General features: G+C 39.0%; 1 protein-coding gene across 3 annotated transcripts in view; it reads right to left on the bottom strand.

The window, feature by feature from the left end:
* Positions 1–23,356, bottom strand: part of HSPA4 (heat shock protein family A (Hsp70) member 4) — a 42,760-nt gene that overhangs the window by 15,570 nt on the left and 3,834 nt on the right. Inside the window, exons 2-7 of one of the 3 annotated variants that reach the window (XM_060143582.1) lie at positions 16,393–16,450; positions 14,022–14,162; positions 12,062–12,184; positions 6,957–7,056; positions 6,183–6,316; positions 3,260–3,504 (exon numbers count right to left, since the gene is read on the bottom strand). In XM_060143582.1, coding sequence (XP_059999565.1) covers positions 3,260–3,504; positions 6,183–6,316; positions 6,957–7,056; positions 12,062–12,184; positions 14,022–14,162; positions 16,393–16,450 — 801 coding nt within the window. Of the gene's footprint in view, positions 1–3,259; positions 3,505–6,182; positions 6,317–6,956; positions 7,057–7,156; positions 7,227–12,061; positions 12,185–14,021; positions 14,163–14,568; positions 14,587–16,392; positions 16,451–23,356 lie in introns of those variants that run through there. The other 2 variants (XM_060143583.1, XM_060143585.1) reach the window with 2 other exon arrangements.

Raw genomic sequence — 23,356 nt, 5'->3', positions numbered from 1 at the left:
TTACCCCCACACCCAGTTCCCCTGTTAACATCTTGCATTAGTAAGATACATTTCTAACAAATGATGAGCCAATATTGATACATCATAGTATAAATTAGGGTTCTACATGACTTGACAAATGGTGTAAGTATTCACCATTACAGCATCATACTGCATAGTTTCACTACCCTAAAAATCCTCTGTACTCTACCTATTCATCCCTCCCTTCCACTGAACCCTGGCTAACCACTGATCTTTTTACTGTCTCCATAGTTTTGCCTTTTCTAGAAGGTCATATAGTTGTCATATAGAATGTCACATAGTTCTAAAATGTCATATAGTTGGAATCATACAGCCTCTTCAGGTTGACTTCTTTTGCTTAGAAATATACATTTAAGGTTCCTCCACGTCTCTTCACAGAATGATAGCTCATTTAGAGTTTCTTTATCAGGTGATGAAAATATTCTTAAATTGGGTTGTGGTAATGGCTGCACACTTCCATGAATATATTAAAACCCAGTGAATTATATACTTTAAATGCGTGACTTTTATGAATTACATCTCAAAAAAAAAAAGAAAAATAGTGAAGGTATAGAATGCACCCACCAGAATGGCAAAAATTCAAGATCACTAATACCAATATTTGGTGAGGATGTGTAGCAACTGAAACAGTTCAAAATGACGGTTTGGTGGTCCAGTGTTTGAGACTCCACGCTCCCAATGCATGGGGCCCAGGTTCAATCCCTGGTGGGGAAACTAGATCCCACATACCGCAACTAAGACCTGGAGCAGGATGCATGAATGAATGAATGAATGATTATTTTTTTAAAACTCTTAGCTTTGTCTAAATAAATAAATAAATAAATTGATGGGTAGATGGAAGGATGGATAGATGAACAGATCAATAGGTATGTGGAAAAAACAAGTACAGTTAATATTATCAGTAGACCCTAAGTGGCAGGATAAGGATGTTCACTGTAAAATTCTTTCAGTTTTGCTGCATATTTGAAAATGTCCAAAATAAAAACATGAAAAGCAAAGGTACAGAGAGCATTCTAGAAAGATGGCAGCAGCAGCAGTAGACGTTGTTCCTTTTTTTAAAGTTTTATTGAAATTTAATTCACATACCATAGAATTGACACATTTAAAGTGTACAATTCAATGGCTTTTACTATATTCAGAATTGTGCAAACATCACCACTATCAATTTTAAAACCTTTTCATCACCCTAAAAAAGAGTATTTTCATCACCATTAACATTATTCTCCCAACTCCCCCACCAACCCTACAGCCCTAGGCAACCACTCATTCTGGACATTTCATATAAACAGAATTAGACAAAATGTAGTCCAGTTTAACTTATTTCTTTCATCTAGCATAAACTTTTCAAGGTTCATCCATGCTACAGTACGCATCTGTACAACATTTTTTTAATTGCCAAATAATATTCCATTGTATGGACATATCACATTTTGTTTATTTTATCAGTTGATGGGCATTTGGGTCATTTCCATTTTGGGGGTATTATAAGTAGTGCTGCTAAGAACATTTATATATAAATTTTTGTGTAAATGTGCTTTCATTTCTCTTGGGTATGGAGTGGAACTGCTGAATCATATGATAACTCTATATTTTACTCATTTTTATGTGAAATAAGTATTTGAGCTTTTATTTTTTTAATGAATTTATTTATTTTTTTTTATTTTTGGCTGCATTGGGTCTTTGTTGTTGCACACAGGCTTTCTCTAGTTGCAGGGAGCAGGCGGCTACCCTTTTGTTGTGGTGCGTGGGCTTCTCATTGCAGTGGTTTCTCTTGTTGCGGAGCATGGGCTCTAGGCACACAGCCTTCAGTAGCTGTGGCATGAGGGGTCAGTTATGGCTCACAGGCTCTAGGGCGCAGGCTCAGTAGTTGTGGTGCATGGGCTTAGCTGCTCCACGGCATGTGAGATTTTCCCGGACCAGGGCTCGAACACTTGTCCCCTGCATTGGCAGGCGGATTCTTAACCACTGCATCACCAGGGAAGTCCCTTCTGAGCTTTTAGAAGAGAAGTGTGCACTGCCACTAGAGATGCACTGGACACGTTGAAAATAGCTTGGTGATTCCTCAAAAAGCTAAACACATGATTACCACATGACCCAGCAATTCCCCTCCTAGCTATACACCCAAAAGAACTGAAAACAAGATACTCAAACAACCTGTTCATGAATGTTCATAGAAACACTCGTCACAATAGCTAAAAGGTGGAAACCCAAATGTCCATCAACTGATGAATGGAAAAATAAAATGTGATATACCCACACAAATGTAGTATTATTTGCCATAAAAAGCAATGAGGTACTAATACATGAATCTAGGAAACATTAAGTTAAAGAAGCCAGACACAAAAGAAGCCAAACACATACTGTATGATTCCCCCTAACACATCATAGATACACAAAAAGTTGCTGTCTAATAATAATGAAAACCATCACTTTCAAGCAGAAGAGAGAGGTGACTACAAATCTGGTTACTAGGCACAGTAATCTAATTGTGGCAGATTAAAAGCAATTCTGACTCCATCACAATTTTCTGAAGATGGCTCAGGCCACCCTTCTCCAAACAAGCCATCAGTCTTGCCTGAATTCTACCAGTAGAGTTCACATACTAAAGAACATCCAAGCAACCTAACCAGATAACAGAAGCATTCTGGGTATTTCTGAGGATAGCCCTGAAATGTCAGTTACCCAGAATTCTTGTAGTATTATACAAAAAGACCCGTTGTCCTCAAGTGATACTGAACTACTCAAAACCACCAATTTCTGAATCAATGACTAAAGCAAATTCAGTTTAATCCTGCACTAAAGCACTTTGCCCTGAATTTATGAAAACTGGTAACTCACGTGTAATACATGCACATGTAAAGGAACTGCCAATTTCCTGGAAATAGTCTACATTATTAGACTAACCAAACCCAGCCTTCACATCAAAGGCAATATCTGGACGTCCCTGGCGGTCCAGTGGTTAAGACTCTGCGCTTCCAATGCAGGGGGTGCGGGTTCGAACCCAAGTCAGGGAACTAAGATCCCATGTGCCATGCAGCACAGCCAAACATAAAAATAAATAAATAAATAAATTTTTTTTAAAATAAAATAAAGGCAAGATCCTGAATGGCCTCTGATTTTTACCTATAGAACTGAAGTTATATAACATCCATATAATTTCAACAATTAGCTAATTAAGGCTAATATAAGTAGAGAAACATCACAGTTCAGTTTACCACCAAAATATTAATATGATTACCTATTCATAGTTCCAGATACATCAACATCATTCATAAAACATTCGATGCTCAAAGGAAGGTCTGAAGCATTTGCACTCATCAATTTCTTGAGTTTCTCACACTCCTGAGACAGTCGTAATAATGCACGGATTTTGGACTTTATGTCTAGCTTGTATTTCTTCCCAAATTCCTCACAGAAGTGATTTACTAGCACCTCATCAAATTTTCTGCCTCCCAGTGTTGTGTCAAATGCAGTGGCCAGAACCTTTGAAAAAAATATGATAATTAATTCAAAAACTAACCAATTTAAAATTTTATCATGGTATATATTTAACTGGTAAACTGTAATAAAAAGGCGAGAAGGGACATTAAGGTTGAAACAAGGCAATGCGCATGTGTCATTTAATCATGGTTACAACCACTATGGAAAGAGACATTGCAATCCCCAATTTACAGATGATACAAAGACCTAGATAGATCAGATAGGTCACAGGTCACAAAGTTATTAAGTGGTAGAAATAGAATTCAAAACCCAACCTCAATTCCAAAACCTATGCCTTCTCCACTACACCAATCTGACTCCAAGCAACAATTATAATTCAAGGCCCAATACACTAACATGTCATGTACAGTTCTAGTTTTATTGCTACCACAAAACTGTGAATAATACCAAAGGCTTATTTAGTTCTACGCAATTTACTACCAGAAAATATGCTAAAGTCCGAAGTCACAGCTATCTGTTTCTATTCAACATAGAAGACTAATTAGGTTAGGTTATCCTTTTCCAAATCTCTGGCAGATTAGAAGCAAACTAGATCTAATCAGATCCAATAATAGAAGACTGGCTAAATAAGTGATGACCCACACCCTTAAAACAATCTCTTCAAAGAATGTTAAATGTCCTCAGGAAGTTTTTCTTAATAAGTGAACTCATAGGAGAGGAAAAAAAAAAAAAAGACAAGACACAGTTCTGTGTAATTCCAATTTTGTTTTCATAAAAGACTAGAATGAAATACACCAACTGTAGTAAGACCATGAATGTCTTTTCTTTATACATAGATGTTCCAAAATTTGATTTTATAATAAGTATTTTGATAATTAAGTTTTAATGATAATTGGAAAACTGACAACTAACAGCTGATAATGAAGCAGAAACTAATACACATCACTTTGACTCAAAGACAAGACTAAATTATGGCCAGTATCTTCTGTCGAAAAAGGTGAGAGGGTTTCCCTGGTGGCGCAGTGGTTAAGAATCCACCTGCCAATGCAGGGAGCAACAATGCCAATGTTGCTGCCACACGCTGCGGAGCAACTAAGCCCACATGCCGCGCAACTACTGAAGCCCGTGCACCTAGAGCCCTGGCTCCATAACAAAAGAAGCCACCACAATGAGAAGCCCGTGCACTGCAACGAACAGTAGCCCACGCTCACCGCAACCAGAGAAAAGCCCGCGCATAGCAACGAAGACCCAATACAGCCAAAAATAAATAAATAAAATTAAAAATAAATAATTAAAGTTAAAAAATGAGAGTACAAAATGGAATTTAGAAATAATCCTATTATGGATAAAAGTAAAGCTTAAACAGTGAGAATAACACTTGGTCCATCATTCATATCTGTAAAAATCGTGAACCTCTTATTTCCCAACCATCCCAAAGATTTGTATTAAAAAAAAAAACATAAACCATAGAAACAAATCAGAATATAAAGCAGAGGCAAGCCCAGTTTTCAAAGAAGCAGGATTGTAACAGAAACTCAAAATGCCCTCCAAACCTAACAAGTACTTATTTTGGGATAGGTAGTCCACTCGACCAACTCCTAAATTGGAAGCAGAATTAGACTTGGCACTAAGAACCTTGATACAGAACCCAAATAATTAAATACTCAAAATATCCTTGGCTCTTAAGCAAATTCTAGATAAAATCACCAAGCCAGAGAACTGATTTTATATCCCACTGAGGAACTAGCATATACCACCAAATTTGACTGTGACTCACAGACATAGAAAACAAACTTATGGTTACCAAAGGGGAAGGGCGGGGGGATAAATTAGGAGGATGGGATTAACACTACTATAAATAAAATAGATAACCAACAAGGACCTACTGCATAGCACAGGGAACTATACTCAATATTTTGTAAAAACCTATAAGGGAAAAAGAATCTGAAAAAGAATATATATGTATAACTGAATCACTGTGCTACATACCTGAAACTAACACACTGTAAATCAACTATACTTCAATTTTAAAAAATAAACTTAAAAAAAACCCTCACTGAACACCTAAAATCTATACCTTTTACTCTATATAAATTTGACCTTAATAAAGAGACTAATACAGGAAATGTGTATACATATTTTTTAAAAATTTTTTCAACTGTGACTATGATCACCCTCTGGTCCCTCTCTGCCATTAACACTGCTAGACTTCTCTGTGTACAAAACTGCTTTCTCCAGAGCTCTAATGTCTCCAGACATCTAGACTATCACTCCTAGTCTGGTTTCTTTCGGCCACCCAAGTTCTAGTCACTCCATCCTGTTCCCAGACCACTCAAAACCTTAAGAGAATACGTTTATCATCTCCTCAATCCTCAGTGTAAGATATATGAAGGGACTACATGTTAAAGATTCCTCCTAGTAAGCTTGCAAGGCAAGCATTATTTTCCCCACATTATAGGTAAGAAAAATAGGCTCAGGACTCTAAGAGTTTCTTCCTCAAGGTCTATGCTCTTTGCTTCATACCATGTCAACTCTTGATAAATTATTTTGGGCTTACAACTTCCACCCAACCCCTACCTACCTAATTCCAGGTTCAGATGGCTCATACCAAGTTTCCACTAGTGAAACAAAATTCTTTAACCAATTATTTTAAGTTGTCTCTCATAAATTCCTAATTAACATACACTTGTAATACGGTCTTCTGGAAAAAATATACTTACTTTAAGTTTTCCTCTATTAAACGCACATACAGAAACTTGATAAGAAGAATGCCCCATGTCTACAAAAACTACATTTCTTGGTTTCTCTTCTAAGGCAGGAAGATCTTGTTTATAGATTCCATATGCAAGAGCAACTACACAATAAGAAAAAAATTCAACATGTTATCATTTAAGTACTAAACTTAAAATTCATTTAAGTAGGAAAAAACAGACTCTGTATACAGATCCATGAAAGACTCAAAATCTTTATAAGCTCTGCATGATTTATTCATGAAGAACACTAACTTCAAATAGTTAAATGCCGACATTCACTTAGGCTTCCTTACGTTTCCAATTCCAACAACTTTGACAATTTTTCCCAAAACCACTTCTCCAAACATTTCTTCCCATGTTTCTACTATCCTTGTGCCATCTCAACATTCCCATATATTGTACCCCCTGAGATGTTGCTTTATACCCCACCCCTGTAACTCCACCAATCCACAAGCTGGAGAAAAACCCAATATTTAAACCAAAGCAATACTCCAAACACACAATAAATGCGTTCCTTCCCAAACAAGCATGCAATTAAATACCAAAGTAAGTGCTATGAGGATACAGAAAAAGCACTTCTCAGGTGAACTCTTCACAGAATGTGACAGAGTATCCAAAAATACTATGACACACAGGTGGTAAGTGCTCCAAGCAAAACAGGGAACAAGAAACCCTAGGGTTTTAAGATTTCACAACCTTCAAGATGGAGTAAGTCAAGAATTTCAGTTAATAATCTCTTACCTGCAGTAGTTTCATTCATTAATCGAAGGCAATTGAGACCAGCAATCTGTGTTGCATCCATCACTGACCGTCTTTCTGCATCAGTATAGAAACAAGGAACCTATAAAAAAATTTGAAAGTTTACTGTATTATGGAGATCCCTCATTTAAAATATACCTGTCAAACAACAGTAAAATCCAGAAACGTCCTCAAATACTTACAGCAATTTATTCTGTATATGACCAAGGAAGTATTTCAAACCAGTAGGAGAAAGCTGGACTATTCAGTGGTCTTGGGACAAATGGACAGCCATACAGAAAAAATAATAAAGTTGTATCCTTACTATACACCTAATACCAAAATATATTTCAAATCAAAATTTTAAATGTTTTTTAAAAATCATGAGTACCATAATAAAAGGGAATCTTTACCGTCAAAGAAAAGATGGAATTTTCTAAATATAACACAAAACCCAAAAGAACCGGCAGGTCAAGGCGGGAGTCCGCCGGTGGCCAGTGCTGGGTCCCAAGCCGGGGCCAGGAGATCAGTGGCACACCTGGGCCAAGGGCTGCAGCGGGCAGGGCTGCTCGCTGCCTCTCGCTCGCCTGGCAGCAACAACGGCAGACATCAGTGAGGCCCGTGGGGACTGGAGGCGCAGCCCGGTGGGTGGGACGTACAGCTGTCCCTGGCTCGCTCAACCTGCGTGATGCTTTTCTCGCCAACAGTGGCTGGGTTTCACTACCTTCAAGATCTTCGTGCACCTGGCTGGCCCTGTTGGTGTTCTCTGTGCTACTGACCCTGCGTGTGGACAGCCTGGCTCCAAGCCTCTCCTGGTGAAACGTGTCTGTGCCCTTCTTCGCCGCTAACAGGCTCAGCACCTACTTCCCCACTATCATCTCCGTGCATCTCTTCCAGGACGGAGAGAGAGAAGCAGCTGGCCATGCTCAGCCTTTTCTGGGTCCTTAGAGTTCTTAGCCTCAAGTTCATTTTCAAGATGTTATTATGCCAGAAGCTGGTGGAGCAGACTCGGGAGCTCTCCTTTGACCTGATCAAGTCTCTGGTCTTCATTCTCCTGAAGCTGCTCTTGACCTGCACCTGCTGGGTCAACCAGCCTTGTAGAGGATAAGCTATTGATAGAATGCCCAAGCTGAAGTCCCTCTTCAACCATACCACTGAAGAAGTCTGGGTCTGAAAGCCAGCTGTGCCCTGCTGAGTACCCACTTTTCTCTGTACTGATCATGTCTGAAATAGTTGCCTCAGCAGGGCTACAAAGAGCAGCCTTGATCCTTAAAATGTATTCCCTCTTGGACTTCCCTGGTGGTCCAGTGGTTAAGACTCCGCACTTCCACTGCAGGGGGCACAGGTTCGATCCCTGGTCGGGGAAGTTCCACATGCCACATGGTATGGCAAAAAAAAAAGTATTCCCCTTTATTTCATGCTTTGAATAACTAATCCTAAAATGAGATCCTGATAAGAGTCCCAGGCCAGACAGTCCTGAACTCCTCTGACAGTTGTAAACTGCATATAAGTAAAATGTTCTGATGAGCTCTGAATATTTTCATGGATCCTGGGAAAGTACCCATTGTGCAAAGGCTGCCAAGCTGGACTTGGGGTTTCCCCTGGGTAGCAGCACTGACCTGGAAGCGCACTGCTCCAGCCCCCAAGACAAGACTTCCTTAGATGCTTGAGCTCTAAAAAGTGTAAACCAGCTTGTGAATCCTCCCCTGTGCCACTGGGAAAAATGGTCCTTTCTTCATTCCAGCCCAGGCAGACAAGAGTATGTTGAATAAGCATAATTGGGACTCTCTCTGGAGACTTGAAAAGAACTTGCTTTCAAGGCGCAGCTTGGGTTCCTATCCCAGCAGATGGCAGTGCCACGACTTTTCCACCACCCTTTGGCCAGCACTGTTAGCACACTGAGACAGATTTAGGCATCCCTAAGGGATCAGAGGGAGGGCAGGTGCTCTGATGCTCATAGGCACTGAGACCTACAAACACTAAGTTTACAAATGGTCTCAGCCCACCGAACTAAGGTCTTTGGTTTGATGTCAGGTGCCAAATGAGAACATCTGCTGAGATAAAAATAAGAGAATGTTTTGCTGGGGAAGAAAAGAAAAGAAAAGAAAAAGGCGGGGAGGGGGGTTGATACATTTGACTCATTAAAAAATTCTAATGACCAAATGGGGAAAAATATTTGCTACTCACATCATAAAACAGCAAAGAGTTAAACTCTCTAATATTCGAAGAACTACAAATCAAAATAAAGACCATACACTCAAAATAAAATGAGGAAAGGATAGGAACATTTCACAAAAAGCAAAATACAAAATGGTTCATAAATTTTAAAATGTTCTAGCTTACCTAAAGAGTAAAATATCAGCATTAAAATCACACACACTTTGCTATGATTATTTATCTATCAGAATTATTTAATATACCAATAAGCTGTGCTGGTGAGGCTGTGGTCAAACAAGTCCTCTCAGGCATCTGATATAAGTGTAAATCAGCACAAATTCTCTAAAGGGCAATTAAACAACAGCTGTTGAAGTTTAAAATACACATATCCTTTGTCCCAGCAATTGCACTTCTAGGAATTTAGCCTATAACCTACAAACTTATCACATAAGAGCAAAATGATACTTGTTAAAGTTTACTCATTGTAGTATTCTTTGCAATTAAAAAAAAAATCTGGAAGCAACCTGGATGTCCAACAAAAAGAGACTAGTTAAACAGATTATGGTACACATAAACTGCGACACTGCTCCACTAAAAGGAACGAAGCACCTCTTTACTGCTATGGAACATATATAAGGTAAATTGTCCAAAATATACTAAAAGAAAAATGAAAGTAAAAAAGGACCTATACATATTTGCCTGGGTACATAAAAACCTCTGGAAAGATCTGTAACAGGGTGGTAAAACTGGTAACCTCTAGGAAGGAAAATCTACTTTACTAGGTAACAGATGTGCTAAAGCTTCCCATATACCCTTTTACACATTTCATTTGATTTGAACACGAGGGCTACTATTACCTTCCCCCAAAAATAAAGCTTATATTTTAACAATAATCAGTTTATAAATAAAGCAAAATCCACCCAGGCCTTATTTACATAGCAATCAGATATACCATAGTACCAAAATCTAGAGCAATGACTGTGCAGAGAAGACTGTGCAGAAAAGAGTTCACAGAGGCCAGAGACCACTATCCTTAGGCCCGATGGCAAGGTTGGCCCTTTTCTGCATCTAGGAATCTGAATGATAAATAGTTCCCTAAATCAACAGAAAAATTTCCCTAAATTATAAGAGTGGTTCACTGTGCCTAAACTGTACAATGTAGTTTATGCTTTACACTTAATTTGCTTCTGGAAGTCTGGAATTTCGGTACATGCAAGGCATAACATGCCTATGTGAATGACCTCCAATAGAAATCCTGGACTCCAAGGCTCAGGCAGAACTTTGCTGGTGTATGACATTTCATACGTGCTGTCACAACTTGCTGCTGGAGGAATTAAGCACTTCTGGTCTGACTCCAATGGAAGGTGACTCTTAGAAGCTTGTATCTGGCTTCCTCCAGACATTGTCCATGTATGTTTCCCCTTTACTGATTTTATTTTGCATCCTTTCACTATAATAAATCTTAGCCGCGAATATGGCTTTATTCTGAGTCCTGTAAATTCTCCTATCAAATCACCAAAACTCTTGAGGACCCCCAACACATAACTTAATTCATCACCTTTTAACTTGATCCCAAAAGCTGGAAAAGCCACTCAGGCAGTCTTGCCATTTTACGTAAATTTTACTTCTAGGGCTTCCCTGGTGGCGCAGTGGTTGAGAGTCCGCCTGCCGATGCAGGGGACACTTGTTTGTGCCCCGGTCTGGGAAGATCCCACATGCCGCGGAGCGGCTAGGCCCGTGAGCCATGGCCGCTGAGCCTGCGCGTCCGGAGCCTGTGCTCCACAACGGGAGAGGCCACAGCAGTGAGAGGCCCGCATTCCGGGGAGGAAAAAAGAATAAAAAAAATTTTTTACTTCTACATGGAGCAAAATTCAGAATCAAAGTTAGGGCGGTAGATGGGGGGAAATGGGGACAAATCACCAAGTCCAACAGAGATTTGGGGGAAGGCAGAAACCATCTAAGAAATACAGTGCCTGTATTGAATCTGAGCTCTTTAAGGGAAGTAGCATTCTTATTCTTTGCATCCCCAAAATGTGGGTTATGAGCCATAAGCCAATTCTTCCTGACAAATGTCAGTACTACTTTACTAGATAGCCTAGAACCAAGGAATCCATCAGTCAAAAAACTGTGAGGTGAAATAAGCCACCTAACAGTCCTTGCTTTGACAACCAATGCACCAAAATTTAGACAAAAGATGCCAGTAAACAACAAGGTCCTACTGTACAGCACAGGGAACTATATCCAATATCCTGTGACAAACCATAATGGCAAAGAACATACATATGTGTAACTGAATCACTTTGCTGTAGAGAAGAAATTAACACAACACTGTAAATCAACTATACTTCAAAAAAATTTTTTTTTAATAAACAAAAATTTTAAAAGGCATAGGAGGCCAAAGAGCTAAAATATCAGATAACAGCGGCAGAATGAGGAGATTCATTGGAAAGGCCAATACAACCACCCAAATTTCAACAGTCCCTATGGACTTCACCATACTACAAGCACAAAGCTACAAACAGCCAGGCTTCCATCTAAATAGGGAAATGGAAAAGACAAGATCAAGTCTACTGCTGCCTTGCCTTTAGTGCTAGATACAAAAACAGCAAAGATACAGAGATAGAAATGAAGAAAAAAACAGCATTTCTAATTGAGAGTATTCAACTAATGCAACAAACATGTGGCTACCATGTGCCAGGCACTATGCTAGGTGCTAGAAGGAATCCAGGAAGAAGTGGGCTGAGATAAGCCTTTAAACAGACAGAATAACAGAATCATGAGCAAAAACTAGGGGGCAGAAAAAAATATTCAAGAATATGAGAACTAGTTTGATGAATTCTTAAAACAACCATTACCACCTAAGACAAAAAGCAATTTTATTTTCAATTAATAGCTTTCTTCTTTCTGCTTCTTCATGCAAGATCCCAATAATGTGTAGGGATCAAACTCACCGAAACAACACAGTCCACGACAGGCTTCTTAAGAACACTTTCCGCTGTCTCCTTCAGTTTGGACAAAAGCATGGCAGTCACTTGCTCCGTGGTAAAATTTCGCTCTTCCTCCATGTATTTCACCTGCAATAAAAAACCAAAAGGATCTAAACTTAATACTTCTTCATGTCCTAAAAACCTAAAATGAATAATCTCTAAATCATCAATGGAACATTAACTCAGGAAGGAATTAAGAAAGCTAGTTTTAGAAGCAAAAACAACTTGAAGGTCACTTTTAGCTTTTTAATATGCTTGTCAAGCATGATACCTGGAGATGAGGACCACTATGTAAATGGCACGTTGTGACCACCAACAAAACTTGAAGACAATTACCTGGGCAGAAGCAAATTGGTATAGCTCACTATGACCCACACTGTCCCTCCATAAAGGGATCTGGTGGTGGAAACTATTTTACCATCTGACGTACTGTGTGTATTTTACTTTGTTTACTGTGTTGACTTTATGATCATCGTCCCAATTAGGATCCAATCTAACGCAATGGTTTTTGTCAGATTTGTTCACTGTCATAGCCCCAACACGGAGGACAAACTTGACACAATAAATACGTGTTGAATTAAAGAATAAACAACAAACAAAGCTTCAAGATATCCTAAACCTGGATAAAGGTATGCAACTTTGACAACATTTACAAACTTTAAATGTTGAAAAGACTGCCTAAGTAAGATAAGGTCCTATTCCACATGCCCATACTCCCCAAGTACAACCCAGACCAGAAAATGTCACTTTCTTCTTTTAGTTCCTGCTCCAACTCAACCTGAACACCACCTTCTCACTCCCCAGTCCAACCACAATTTATTCTGGTTTAGAATTTAACAGTGTCTCACTTTATTGCATGATAAAGATCGGAAAATAACCCTCCCAGTGAGCCTCTTTCAAAGCTACCTCTTCTTCCCTCATTTAAGTCTTTGTCAATTCCTCCAAGCTCATACTTGGATCCACTTGTTCCCAGGTCTTCTCCCTAGTCTCTTTCTCCTTTGGCACTTGTAACGCTTCTGACTGAATCTGCCAATACGCATCCTATTTCTTTCTTGACTGTAAGTATCCCCCATTTCCTCAGCTCCCTTTCCTTTTTTCCTCCTCTGCACTCCATATTTATCCATTAGCAGGCCCATTCAAACTGTACTAAAATTATTGCTGAAAATACCATAAGTAAACCCGTGATCATTTTTCAGTTATCAAAATTCTTCACTTCCAAATTCAACTGAATTCTCAGCTACAACGGCACAATTAACTACCTTTTCCCCACAATTCTCATCATCTCTTGGATTTTGAACCTGTTCCCATGATCCTTATTTCTACAAATGGGGTGTCTCAAACACCACATTTCCTCTCTCTAAACTCAGTTGCCTGAAAAGCTCAAACAACCTTCTGGATTCCTCTTACCACCTGAGTGCAAGAGAGACAAATGTGTTCACCGTACCCATCCCTCAGCCTCTAATCTTTTTTGTATGATCAGTTCACTGCATGCTTCACAAAGAGACTCTCCTAGATGTTGCAGAGATAGCAAAGACTAAACTCCATTTTCCCCAAAAGAACAACACCTTTCCAATCCTACTGTCAAGAGTATGACCACATATCTGGCGGTGACTTTAAAGTGTTGATTTCTTTGCCTGCTCCTCCGGAAGTCATTCACTAAAATCATACCAGCAAGACTGCTGCATTAGTCAACAAGACAAGTAGCAACTTCACATCATTACCACCTATCTGTCCAACCCCTATTAACAGTGCCACCTATGACTCCCAAATAAAATCCATATTATTCAAAAACTGCCAATGGTCTTTACTAGCAAAAGACTTTCCAAAGCATTTGTAACCATTTTCATTACAACTTGAAAGTAGAATGGTATAATATACAATGACCTGTATTTCAATCATTAAGGTATTATCTTGAAAACCTTACCTTTATACCTGTTAACCCAGTGGGCAACTGCACAATATCATATGCAAGTTTAGATTTTTCTGCCTCCACAAATGGATCAGAGAATGCTCGGCCATGGAATCTTTTAAATCCTTGGACTGTGTTCTTTGCATTGGATATTACCTAAGAAAAAGTGTATCAGAGTCAAAGAGTGGAAAGACTAATAGCAATGAAATTATGAAAAAAAAAATTCAACAATCTCAGGATTAAATTAGAATCATTTTCCTTCTGAGTTAGTTTTCTTTAGCACTAAACCTTTCTGAACGATGCCTGCTAGCTTGTGAAGTGAGGAGTGAGGGACCTGTACAGGTCACATGCAGGGCTAGGACCGGAGCCCAGATTGCCTTACTTCCTCATGAAGACAGGTCATTACCCTTATAAAAGTATTCTCTGTTCTTAAACTTCTAACAAACATTTACATAAAATAATTTTTATCTTTTAAAAATTACCCGTAGTTTGTTATTTGAACTTTCCAGGGGCCAATCTGGCAGTATGTATCAATTCAGTTATTCTAGTGAAGAAAACTTACCATAATGGAAAAAAAGATGACACTAAGCCCACAAAGCTAATGCAAATAAACTGATAGAGCATTATTTATCACAGCAGAAAACTGCAAAGAGCCTAGAGGGTAAATGACAGGAGAATGGGTAAATAAATTATGGCATATCCATACAATGGTTAATATTATTTTAGAAGTCTGGAGACAAGTATCTATATGATATGATGTCACTTTCTTGGGGTGGGGAGAAAAACATTTATATGCTTAGAAAGAGTACAAAAGGTTACACATTAAGATATTAACAGTGATTTTTGGATAATGGTAGTATGCTAACTTCTAAATTCCTCACACTTTTACATCTATATTTTCTAATTTCTCTAGAATAAAGTATTATAATTTATGGGAAAAAATGCTGGCAAAGGACATTCAAAAAATTTAAGAATGAACTTCTGCTTAAGACTTATAGGCTCCTCTTCCCAATGCAGAAGTTAAGTGCAACAAGTCCCAAGGAAAAACAGCAGAGCTCCTCTGCATCAGCAATGTCAAAAGGCACAAACAGAAGTTCTTTTGTAAAACAATATGAGGGCTCCAAAGTCAGGCCCTGTTTCAGTAAGCTGCCAAGTAGAAACTCAGTATCACAATAACTATGTCAACCTAGAACTAGGCAGCCAGTTTAGTACAATAACTATTCTCAATAATGAAAGCAAGTTTAAAAACAGGAAGAATTCACTGGACTTTTAGAAGGAAAGACGTTTCAAAACAGCTCTGTACTTGCTATCTACTGTCTCCTAAAACATGTTGAACTTTCTGAAAATGAGATTATAAAACACCCAATTTAATTAAATTGGCCAAGCACAATTTTCTTGGGCTTATAAATCTTAGGCGCTGCCTGGTCCAGAAAAAGAAACAGTTATTCATTCTATACGTTGCTCCAGATTGAACTATTAAAACATCTAACATGCAACTCCTTAATTTTACAGCAACCTCAGACACTCAGGGAAATAGAACTCTTCAGGTTCTGCTGCTCTGGTTACAGAGGAACCAGCAAATATGTCAGGTTCCTGGTTTAAAAGTAAACTAATGGTAAGTGTGCTTCTACAAGTATGTTTTCCTTCCTTGAGAACCTTGATCAACACTGACCTTAAATATGAATAAGATGAAGACAGAACAAGACACTTTAACGAGCATTTAAAATACCCAGGGGGACTTCCCTGGTGGTCCAGCGGATAAGACTCCGCGCTCCCAATGCAGGGGACACGGGTTTGATCCCTGGTCAGGGAACTAAGATCCCACATCCCACATGCCACACGGCGCGGGCAAAAAATAAATAAATAAATAAATAAATAAATAAATAAAATAAAATACCCAGGAAAGGGCTTCCCTGGTGGCGCAGTGGTTGAGGGTCCGCCTGCCAATGCAGGGGACGTGGGTTCGTGCCCCGGTCCGGGAGGGTCCCGCATGCCGCGGAGCGGCTAGGCCCGTGAACCATGGCCGCTGAGCCTGTGCGTCCGGAGCCTGTGCTCCTTAACGGGAGAGGCCACAGCAGTGAGGAGCCCACGTACCGCAAAAAAATAAAATAAAATAAAATACCCAGGAAAAAATTTAAAAAATAAAATACCCAGGAACAAGCAAACATCCTAGCACTTTGCATTAAACAGATTATACATGTTCATGCTATTTTAAAAAGCTATTTGCTTCTCACTCAAGTACATTAAGAAGGATCAGGTTCATCTCTCAGTTGTACACCCAGGGGCTCACAGTGGTGGGCACATAATGGGCACTGAAATACTTGCTGAATGGGAAGGATGGACAAACCACAGAAGAAAGTCACTTTAGGGAAAAACAAAGTTCTACCTGGCTTTTAGCTGCTGCTCCAATTGAACGATTCTTAGGACCAAAAGAAATGCAAGCCCTAGAAGACAAAACAAACATTTAAACATCAAACCTTACTGTAATTATTACATCCAAAACCAAAGCAGGCAAGGACTTCCCTGGTGGTCCAGTGGTTAAGACTCCGCGCTCCCACTGCAGTGGGGGGGAAGGTTCGATCCCTGTTTACGGAACTAAGATCCCAAAAGCCTCGCAGCACAGCAAAAAATCTGCTTAGCCGAAAAGCCCTATTTTTGTTAACTGCACACAGTAAGTCTATGATTTTGACCTTTCTACTGAGTAAACTGTCCATGGAATGCACTGCTTCTTAGAATAATGGGAGTTCATCACTTAGATGTTGAAGTACAAGTTTGGTATGACCATCTGTCTGAAATACTGGAGAGAGGTGGACTAACCAGTCTCCACTGTCCTCTAATTCTTCAAGTTTGGTGTTCAAAATTCCAATATAAAATAGTATACCCTCATATCAATACATCAATAAAATGTTCTTTGTGTTTAGAACAGCTCATAACTTCACCAAGAGAATAGTCTATAAACCCTGAAAACAACGCTTGTCCTATTGTGAATATTGAATACATAAAAAGTTATTTTTCTAGAACTAGTTTCCAAGGACTCAATTTCTTTTTTTTTTTTTTAAAGACTCAATTTCTGACAAGGAACTTCATTCCCACTTCTGAACACATTCTTCCAAATCAATTCATACACTGCCTGCTGGTTTGATGTATATGCTGCTTATTTTAGAAAGCAAAATTGAAACTTGCTTAAAGGTATAAACACTTTAAAACACTGTGTTTAAGCTTAAAAAGTCAGTTATTTTGGAGTTGATGTTTTTGCTATCATGGCCTCCATGCTTCCCCCTGTTTTTCACTCTGGAACCTTGGATATATTTGTCATCTCCCTTTCCAGTAGCTGATTTCTCTCAAGCTAAAATAAGATCAAATTTACCCATGCCACCCCCAAAAAATCCAAAAGACAAAGCTCTTCCCAGAGTCCATTTCTCCCTCAGGTTAGTAAAGCCTTCTCTTCCTCCTACTTAATAACAATGACTGCATAAATTGCCTATATGCACCATCTCATTTAATCCTCATAAGCACCCTATCTTATTCCCACTTTATAGGAGAGGAAACTGAGTCCAAAAAGGTATTAATAAGTAAATTTGTCCAGAGTCATACAATCTGAAAGCAATGGGAGTCAGGACTATAGATCGTTTCTCCACACTTCACACTCTAGCTAGCTTTGACCCTCTCTCTATCCCCCCTGGACCCCTAATTCTTCAAATTTAGTGGAACGAGTAAGAATAAGAGCTCTACAGCCATACTGCCTTGGTCCAAATCTGACCGCACTAGATGACCTACTAATTAAGTAGAACTGTTTTACTTAAACTTACCAGCCTTGTACAAACTGGCAGAATGCTCAGCCTCTCTGTGCCTCAGTGGTCCTTTCCAAACAATGGTGCAAGAGTCCCTGTGAGCCAATCTCCCAGAAAAGTTACAAGCAGCTATGCCCTGAATAAATGACACAGCCTGGAATTTCATCAGATTTCCTATGAGCCCTAAGCTCTATGGGCCTAGAACATGCTGAGGGGTAGCCCCTCTAGAGCACAGGTATCAAGCTCAGCCTTTCTGCAAATATACCACCTATCACTTAAAAAAAAAAAAAATCCTGAGTACCACTTAAATGTCTCCCCTATTACAGCCCTTTAGGAAATTGCCCACCGTAATCTTACCTACTCCATTCACCCTGTCCACTCCTTCTAGCCTATGCATGCAAACCTACATCTTTCTAAAAGCCACCAGATCTGAATTTCTAACATGCATCCCACCAATAACTCAATCCCAACATAACTAAAAGCCAACATTATTTATCTTCCATTGTTTCCTGCAGCCCTGTTTTCAAGCCTTCACCTCCTCAAAACAATACTAGCTCTAAGAATGAAAAAATTAATGTTCCCAACTTTATTGTATGTCTGTTGAAGGGTTAATTTCCTATTCTACCTTGGTAACTCTGAATCTGTCTTGCTTCTAATTACCTTCCAAACAAAAACATTACCAGCAAATAGGGTCCAGATTCCGTAATGTAGAACCTAAGGCCTCTCACAATCCCAACCCCACCCCCATTTTCCAGGTGCAATCTCAAGCACACAGTGCCCCAACACAAGTCAAACAGTCTTCCAATCCTCCTGCTTTGCTCTACCACTTTTGCCACCTGAAATGCCCTGGTCCTTCTAAATCTCACTCATTCTCCAGAGACATCACACACTTGTGATGCCTTCCCAATCCCTCTCAAGTAAAAATTGTTACTACCTCTTAAAACTTATTAGACTTGGCTTAAAACTTACTGGACTTTGGGCAATGTGAATGTAGAACATTTCCATCATCACACAATGTTCTACTGTACGGAGCTGCTCTAGGTAATATTCTCTTTGAAGTCAGTTAACATTTTTACTTACTCTTAAAATCTACATCTGCCTTAGAAGTAATAGATAGGAAATGGTTCGTATATCTTGAAAAGCTAAATAAAAGTTTGTCTCAGTTCAAATTATTCATCCTTTTATTCGTCTATATATGCACACACTACAAACAGTTCCCAACTTCTTACAAAGCAATCAAATGTAACTAATGGAACATCAATCTTTACCACATAATATGGCAATTACACCTCAAACAAGGCATAACTCTTGCAAAGTATGGGCAGAATTCACACTTTTCTTATCGTATTATAGAAAATTATTAATATATTATTACATAATTCTTACATTCTAAAAAAAGTTCTATAACAAGCCAACTAGTACATTAAAGAAAGGAATCCTTAGCTTTTCCACTTTATGGTCAATTTGATTGAGTTGAACACATGTACAGTAAAAAGAGCTCAGGCTCTAGAATTAGACAGTATGGGTCTGTCTGAATCCCTTCTCTACCTTTCTAGCTGTGTGACCTGTTAATTAACTGCTCTGAAATTCAATTTGTTCATCTCTAAAATGGGGGAAATTACCGCACCTATGTAATATGGTTGCTATAAGGATTAAACTTGTTGATCCACTTTTAAAGGACATTTATCAGAGACTGGCACATCATAAATAACATTATATATTACTAAACCTCCAATGAAACCTTGGTCTGAGTTTCATACAAAAAATATATACCGGGACTTCCCTGGTGGCGCAGTGGTTGAGAGTCCACCTACCGATGCAGGGGACGCAGGTTCGTGCCCCGGTCCAGGAAGACCCCACGTGCCGCGGAGCGGCTGGGCCCGTGAGCCATGGCCACTGAGCCTGAAGCCTGAAGCCTGTACTCCGCAACGGGAGAGGCCACGGCAGTGAGAGGCCCACGTACCGCAAAAAAAAAAAAAATATATATATATATACACACACACACACATATATATACACACCAACTAGGGAGTTCCCTGGTGGCCTAGTGGTTAGGATTCTGGGCTTTCACTGCCATAGCCTGGGTCTAATCCCTGGTTGGGGAACTGAGATCCCACAAGACACAGGGCACAGACAAGAAAAGAAAAAAAAAAAAAAACCAGAACAAACCAAAAATATACCAACTAGTTTGCTATGTAAATTGTGCTTCACCTTCTCAAACTATCCACTAAAACCCACTCAGCCATCTTTAAAATCATGAGGAATAAAAAGTTCTACCATTTCCTTTTCAAAAGGACAACTGAGGGCTTCCCTGGCGGCGCAGTGGTTGAGAGTCCGCCTGCCGATGCAGGGGACACGGGTTCATGCCCCGGTCCGGGAAGATCCCACATGCCGCAGAGCGGCTGGGCCCGTGAGCCATGGCCGCTGAGCCTGCGCGTCCAGAGCCTGTGCTCCACAACGGCGGAGGCCACAACAGTGAGAGGCTCGCGTACCGCAAAAAAGAAAAAAAAACGACGACTGAATGAGGGTAGATATGTTAAACAGCACAAATTGAAAGGGTTTTTAAAGTAAAAGCTTACATAAACAAATCTAATATTTAAATGTGAAAAAGGCCCAAAAAGATTACGTCAAATTTTAGGGCCAACGCTAGAACCTATTCCGTGCTTTCTAGTGCAAGCTCATCGTAGAAAATTAGAAAAGTGTAAAAAAGAACATAGGGATTATCAGTAACTCTACAACCAACACCCTCCTACCAGAGACGGCCATTACTATTTAGGTAAATACTGCTATGCAATCCTAATAAATTAAGTAATTCTTTTAAAAAGAGAAGCTAAATACCCCCATTAAGTTTGTTTCTCCTCAACAAACACTCTAAAAAATCTTCAGTGTCTGAATGATTCTGTCAGGATTTGGATAGGGAACAGATATTTAACGGAAATATGTATTGATACTATTTCCCACTCACCAGGAAATTCCAAATTTTCACATAGCCTGCATGCAATCCCTATGTAGGAAGCCTCTCTTTCATCCAAGCAGGTCAAGCTCCCTTGTCCCACGGCTTTCATTTTTGAGCCTTCATATGCCAGGCAGTGTGCTAAGCATTCTACACTTGATTCTCCCAAATACTCTAAGACAAGAACTATTACTGACCCAATTTTGTAAATGAAGAACTGAATAAAGGCAAGTTAATGTGCCCAGAAACATAACTAGTACTAGAGCTCAGGATTCAAAATCAGGACTACCAAACTCCAAGTCCCACACATACATTTTTTTTAACCTTTTTTTTTTTTTTGGCTGCATCCTCCTTGCAGCGCACAGGCTTCTCTCTAGTTGCAGCACGCAGGCTCCAGAGAACGTGGGTTCTGTAGTTTGCAGCACGCAGGCTCTGGCGTTGAGGCGCCCAAGCTTAGTAGTTGTGGCGTGTGGGCTTAGTTGTCCCACTACACGTGGGATCTTAGTTCCATGACCAGGGATCGAACCCGCAACCCTTGCACTGGAAGGCAGACTCTTTACCACTGGACCACCAGGGAAGTCCCCATACATACTTTTGTACTGCCTACCAAACCCTCTAGATTTATTCCTACTTCTATACCTTCACCAGACTGTCCCAATCCTTTCTTCATGTATTCTAATCCTGTTTGCTCAAGTCCCACTCCTGCCTTTCCTTATCACTCTATCTCCCACAGATATGACTTGTCCTCTGAACTTGTATAATTAAGGTCTATATTTAATAACCTTGCCCATAATTGTACTCTCTATTCTTATTCTATTTACTGTTGCTTTACGTCATTCATATTTCCAACTAGAATGATTACATCTCCACAGCAGGACTCTATCTTACACTTCCTCTATACTTTACACAAGGCCAAGTTAATGCTGCTAAAAATGGCAGTACTCAAGACACTTGCTACTTGACTGATATTACCTTTTCTCCATTCCAAATTACAGGCTGACATTACACAAAGTTAATTTAAATCAAGTTCAAAACTTTTCTGTTCTAATCTTTAAGTCCTAGAAATAATCATCTTTTTAAACCAGAGAATAGCCGTTGTTCTCTTTCCTGGGTCAAAGATACCACTGACCAAACATTTATGGATATTCTGATAGGATGTTATGAACAGCTGCAACCGGCACGGATCCTTAAAAGGTACAGTTTCACGTTTATAAGTGTGTGTAGGACCGCCCTCAGAATATTCAGACAGCTGTTACTCTAATTCAATTTCTTAAACAATATAAGAAAATGAGTTTTTCAGAGAACCTACAATAGTATTTAGACTATCAAATAAGAGAAGCAGGCAAGACTGGCATGGAAATGGTTATTAGGTTAATCAGACTACCCCACGGTCACTGCCTTAGCCCAGAGCTAGAAAATACCCAAAACAGTTGATATCGAACAGATCAAACAACTCATACTAGCAAGATATGCAGTTCCTTAAGAACCACAAACTCCTGAGTCAGTAAGTTTTACACATTAAAAGCTACATATTTGATAAACCCTAAAGGCAAACTTCCATAGATTTAATTTTACTGTCCCAATATATGGTCCATTAATGAACAGAATTAATAAAATATACAAAAAGGTAATAATAACAATATGAGCAAATAATTGGGCAGTATTTACTATGTAACAGGCATTATGCTAAATATTTTATATAACTCATAATCCTCACAAACCCCAGTGAAACAGAGAAATCACTTACGTTCCTGGTGTAAATTAATCCCTTAAATTTTTGTAAAGTATTCTGGCAATAGGTACTGAAATTTTAAGCATATATATCCTTTCACCAATTTCACATCTTGAAATCTATCCAACAAAAATAAAAGTATTAACATGTAAACATAAATATAAAAGACTTGTTGAAGACTATTTCTAATTGCAAAAATTTAGAAACAACCTGAACATCTGAGGAAAGCATGTTAAAGCCATAGTATGGACTATTATGTACTTAAGGACGTAAATTCATATTTACTGACTCTGAAAGATGTCTAAAATATAAGTGAAAGAAAATAATTACAAAATATAGTATGATCCTATTTGTTTATATGGGCACACACATCCCCACATATATTTGTAGAAGTCTAGAAAAAGTTATGCAAGGATAGACAGCAAACAGCAAATAATTAGAAACAATTTTACTTAGCACTTTATTTTTGTTGTTGTTGCTAAAACAAACAAGTATTTTATGAAGTCAGAAAAAGTTTTAATTTAGGAAACCCAATTTAGAACCTGATGACATAAAGTTCCTGTAGATTACACCTACCAATTCTATATACAAAGTTGTATTTTAGTTCTTAAATGAGTCTAAGAAACTACTTTGATAACCTCAATTAGACATGAGAAGTGTTAGCAATCTGAAGCTTTAGTTAACCAATCAACTTTCCTATTCACTGAAACCAAAAGATCCAGTCATCCTGACGCGCTTAGATCTACAACGTGTAAAGATATTCACTCCATAGAGGAACACTTTTCTTGCACAAATAAGGTATCAGATATTAATCTGCCAGTTAGCCAGAACCCACCTTACTTTCAGCTTTTGCTCCCAAGGGCAGTTATTAACA

Source organism: Lagenorhynchus albirostris, chromosome 3 (assembly GCF_949774975.1).
Source record: "Lagenorhynchus albirostris chromosome 3, mLagAlb1.1, whole genome shotgun sequence".
NCBI lineage: Eukaryota > Metazoa > Chordata > Mammalia > Artiodactyla > Delphinidae > Lagenorhynchus > Lagenorhynchus albirostris.
This window is presented reverse-complemented; position numbering and strand designations above follow the sequence as displayed.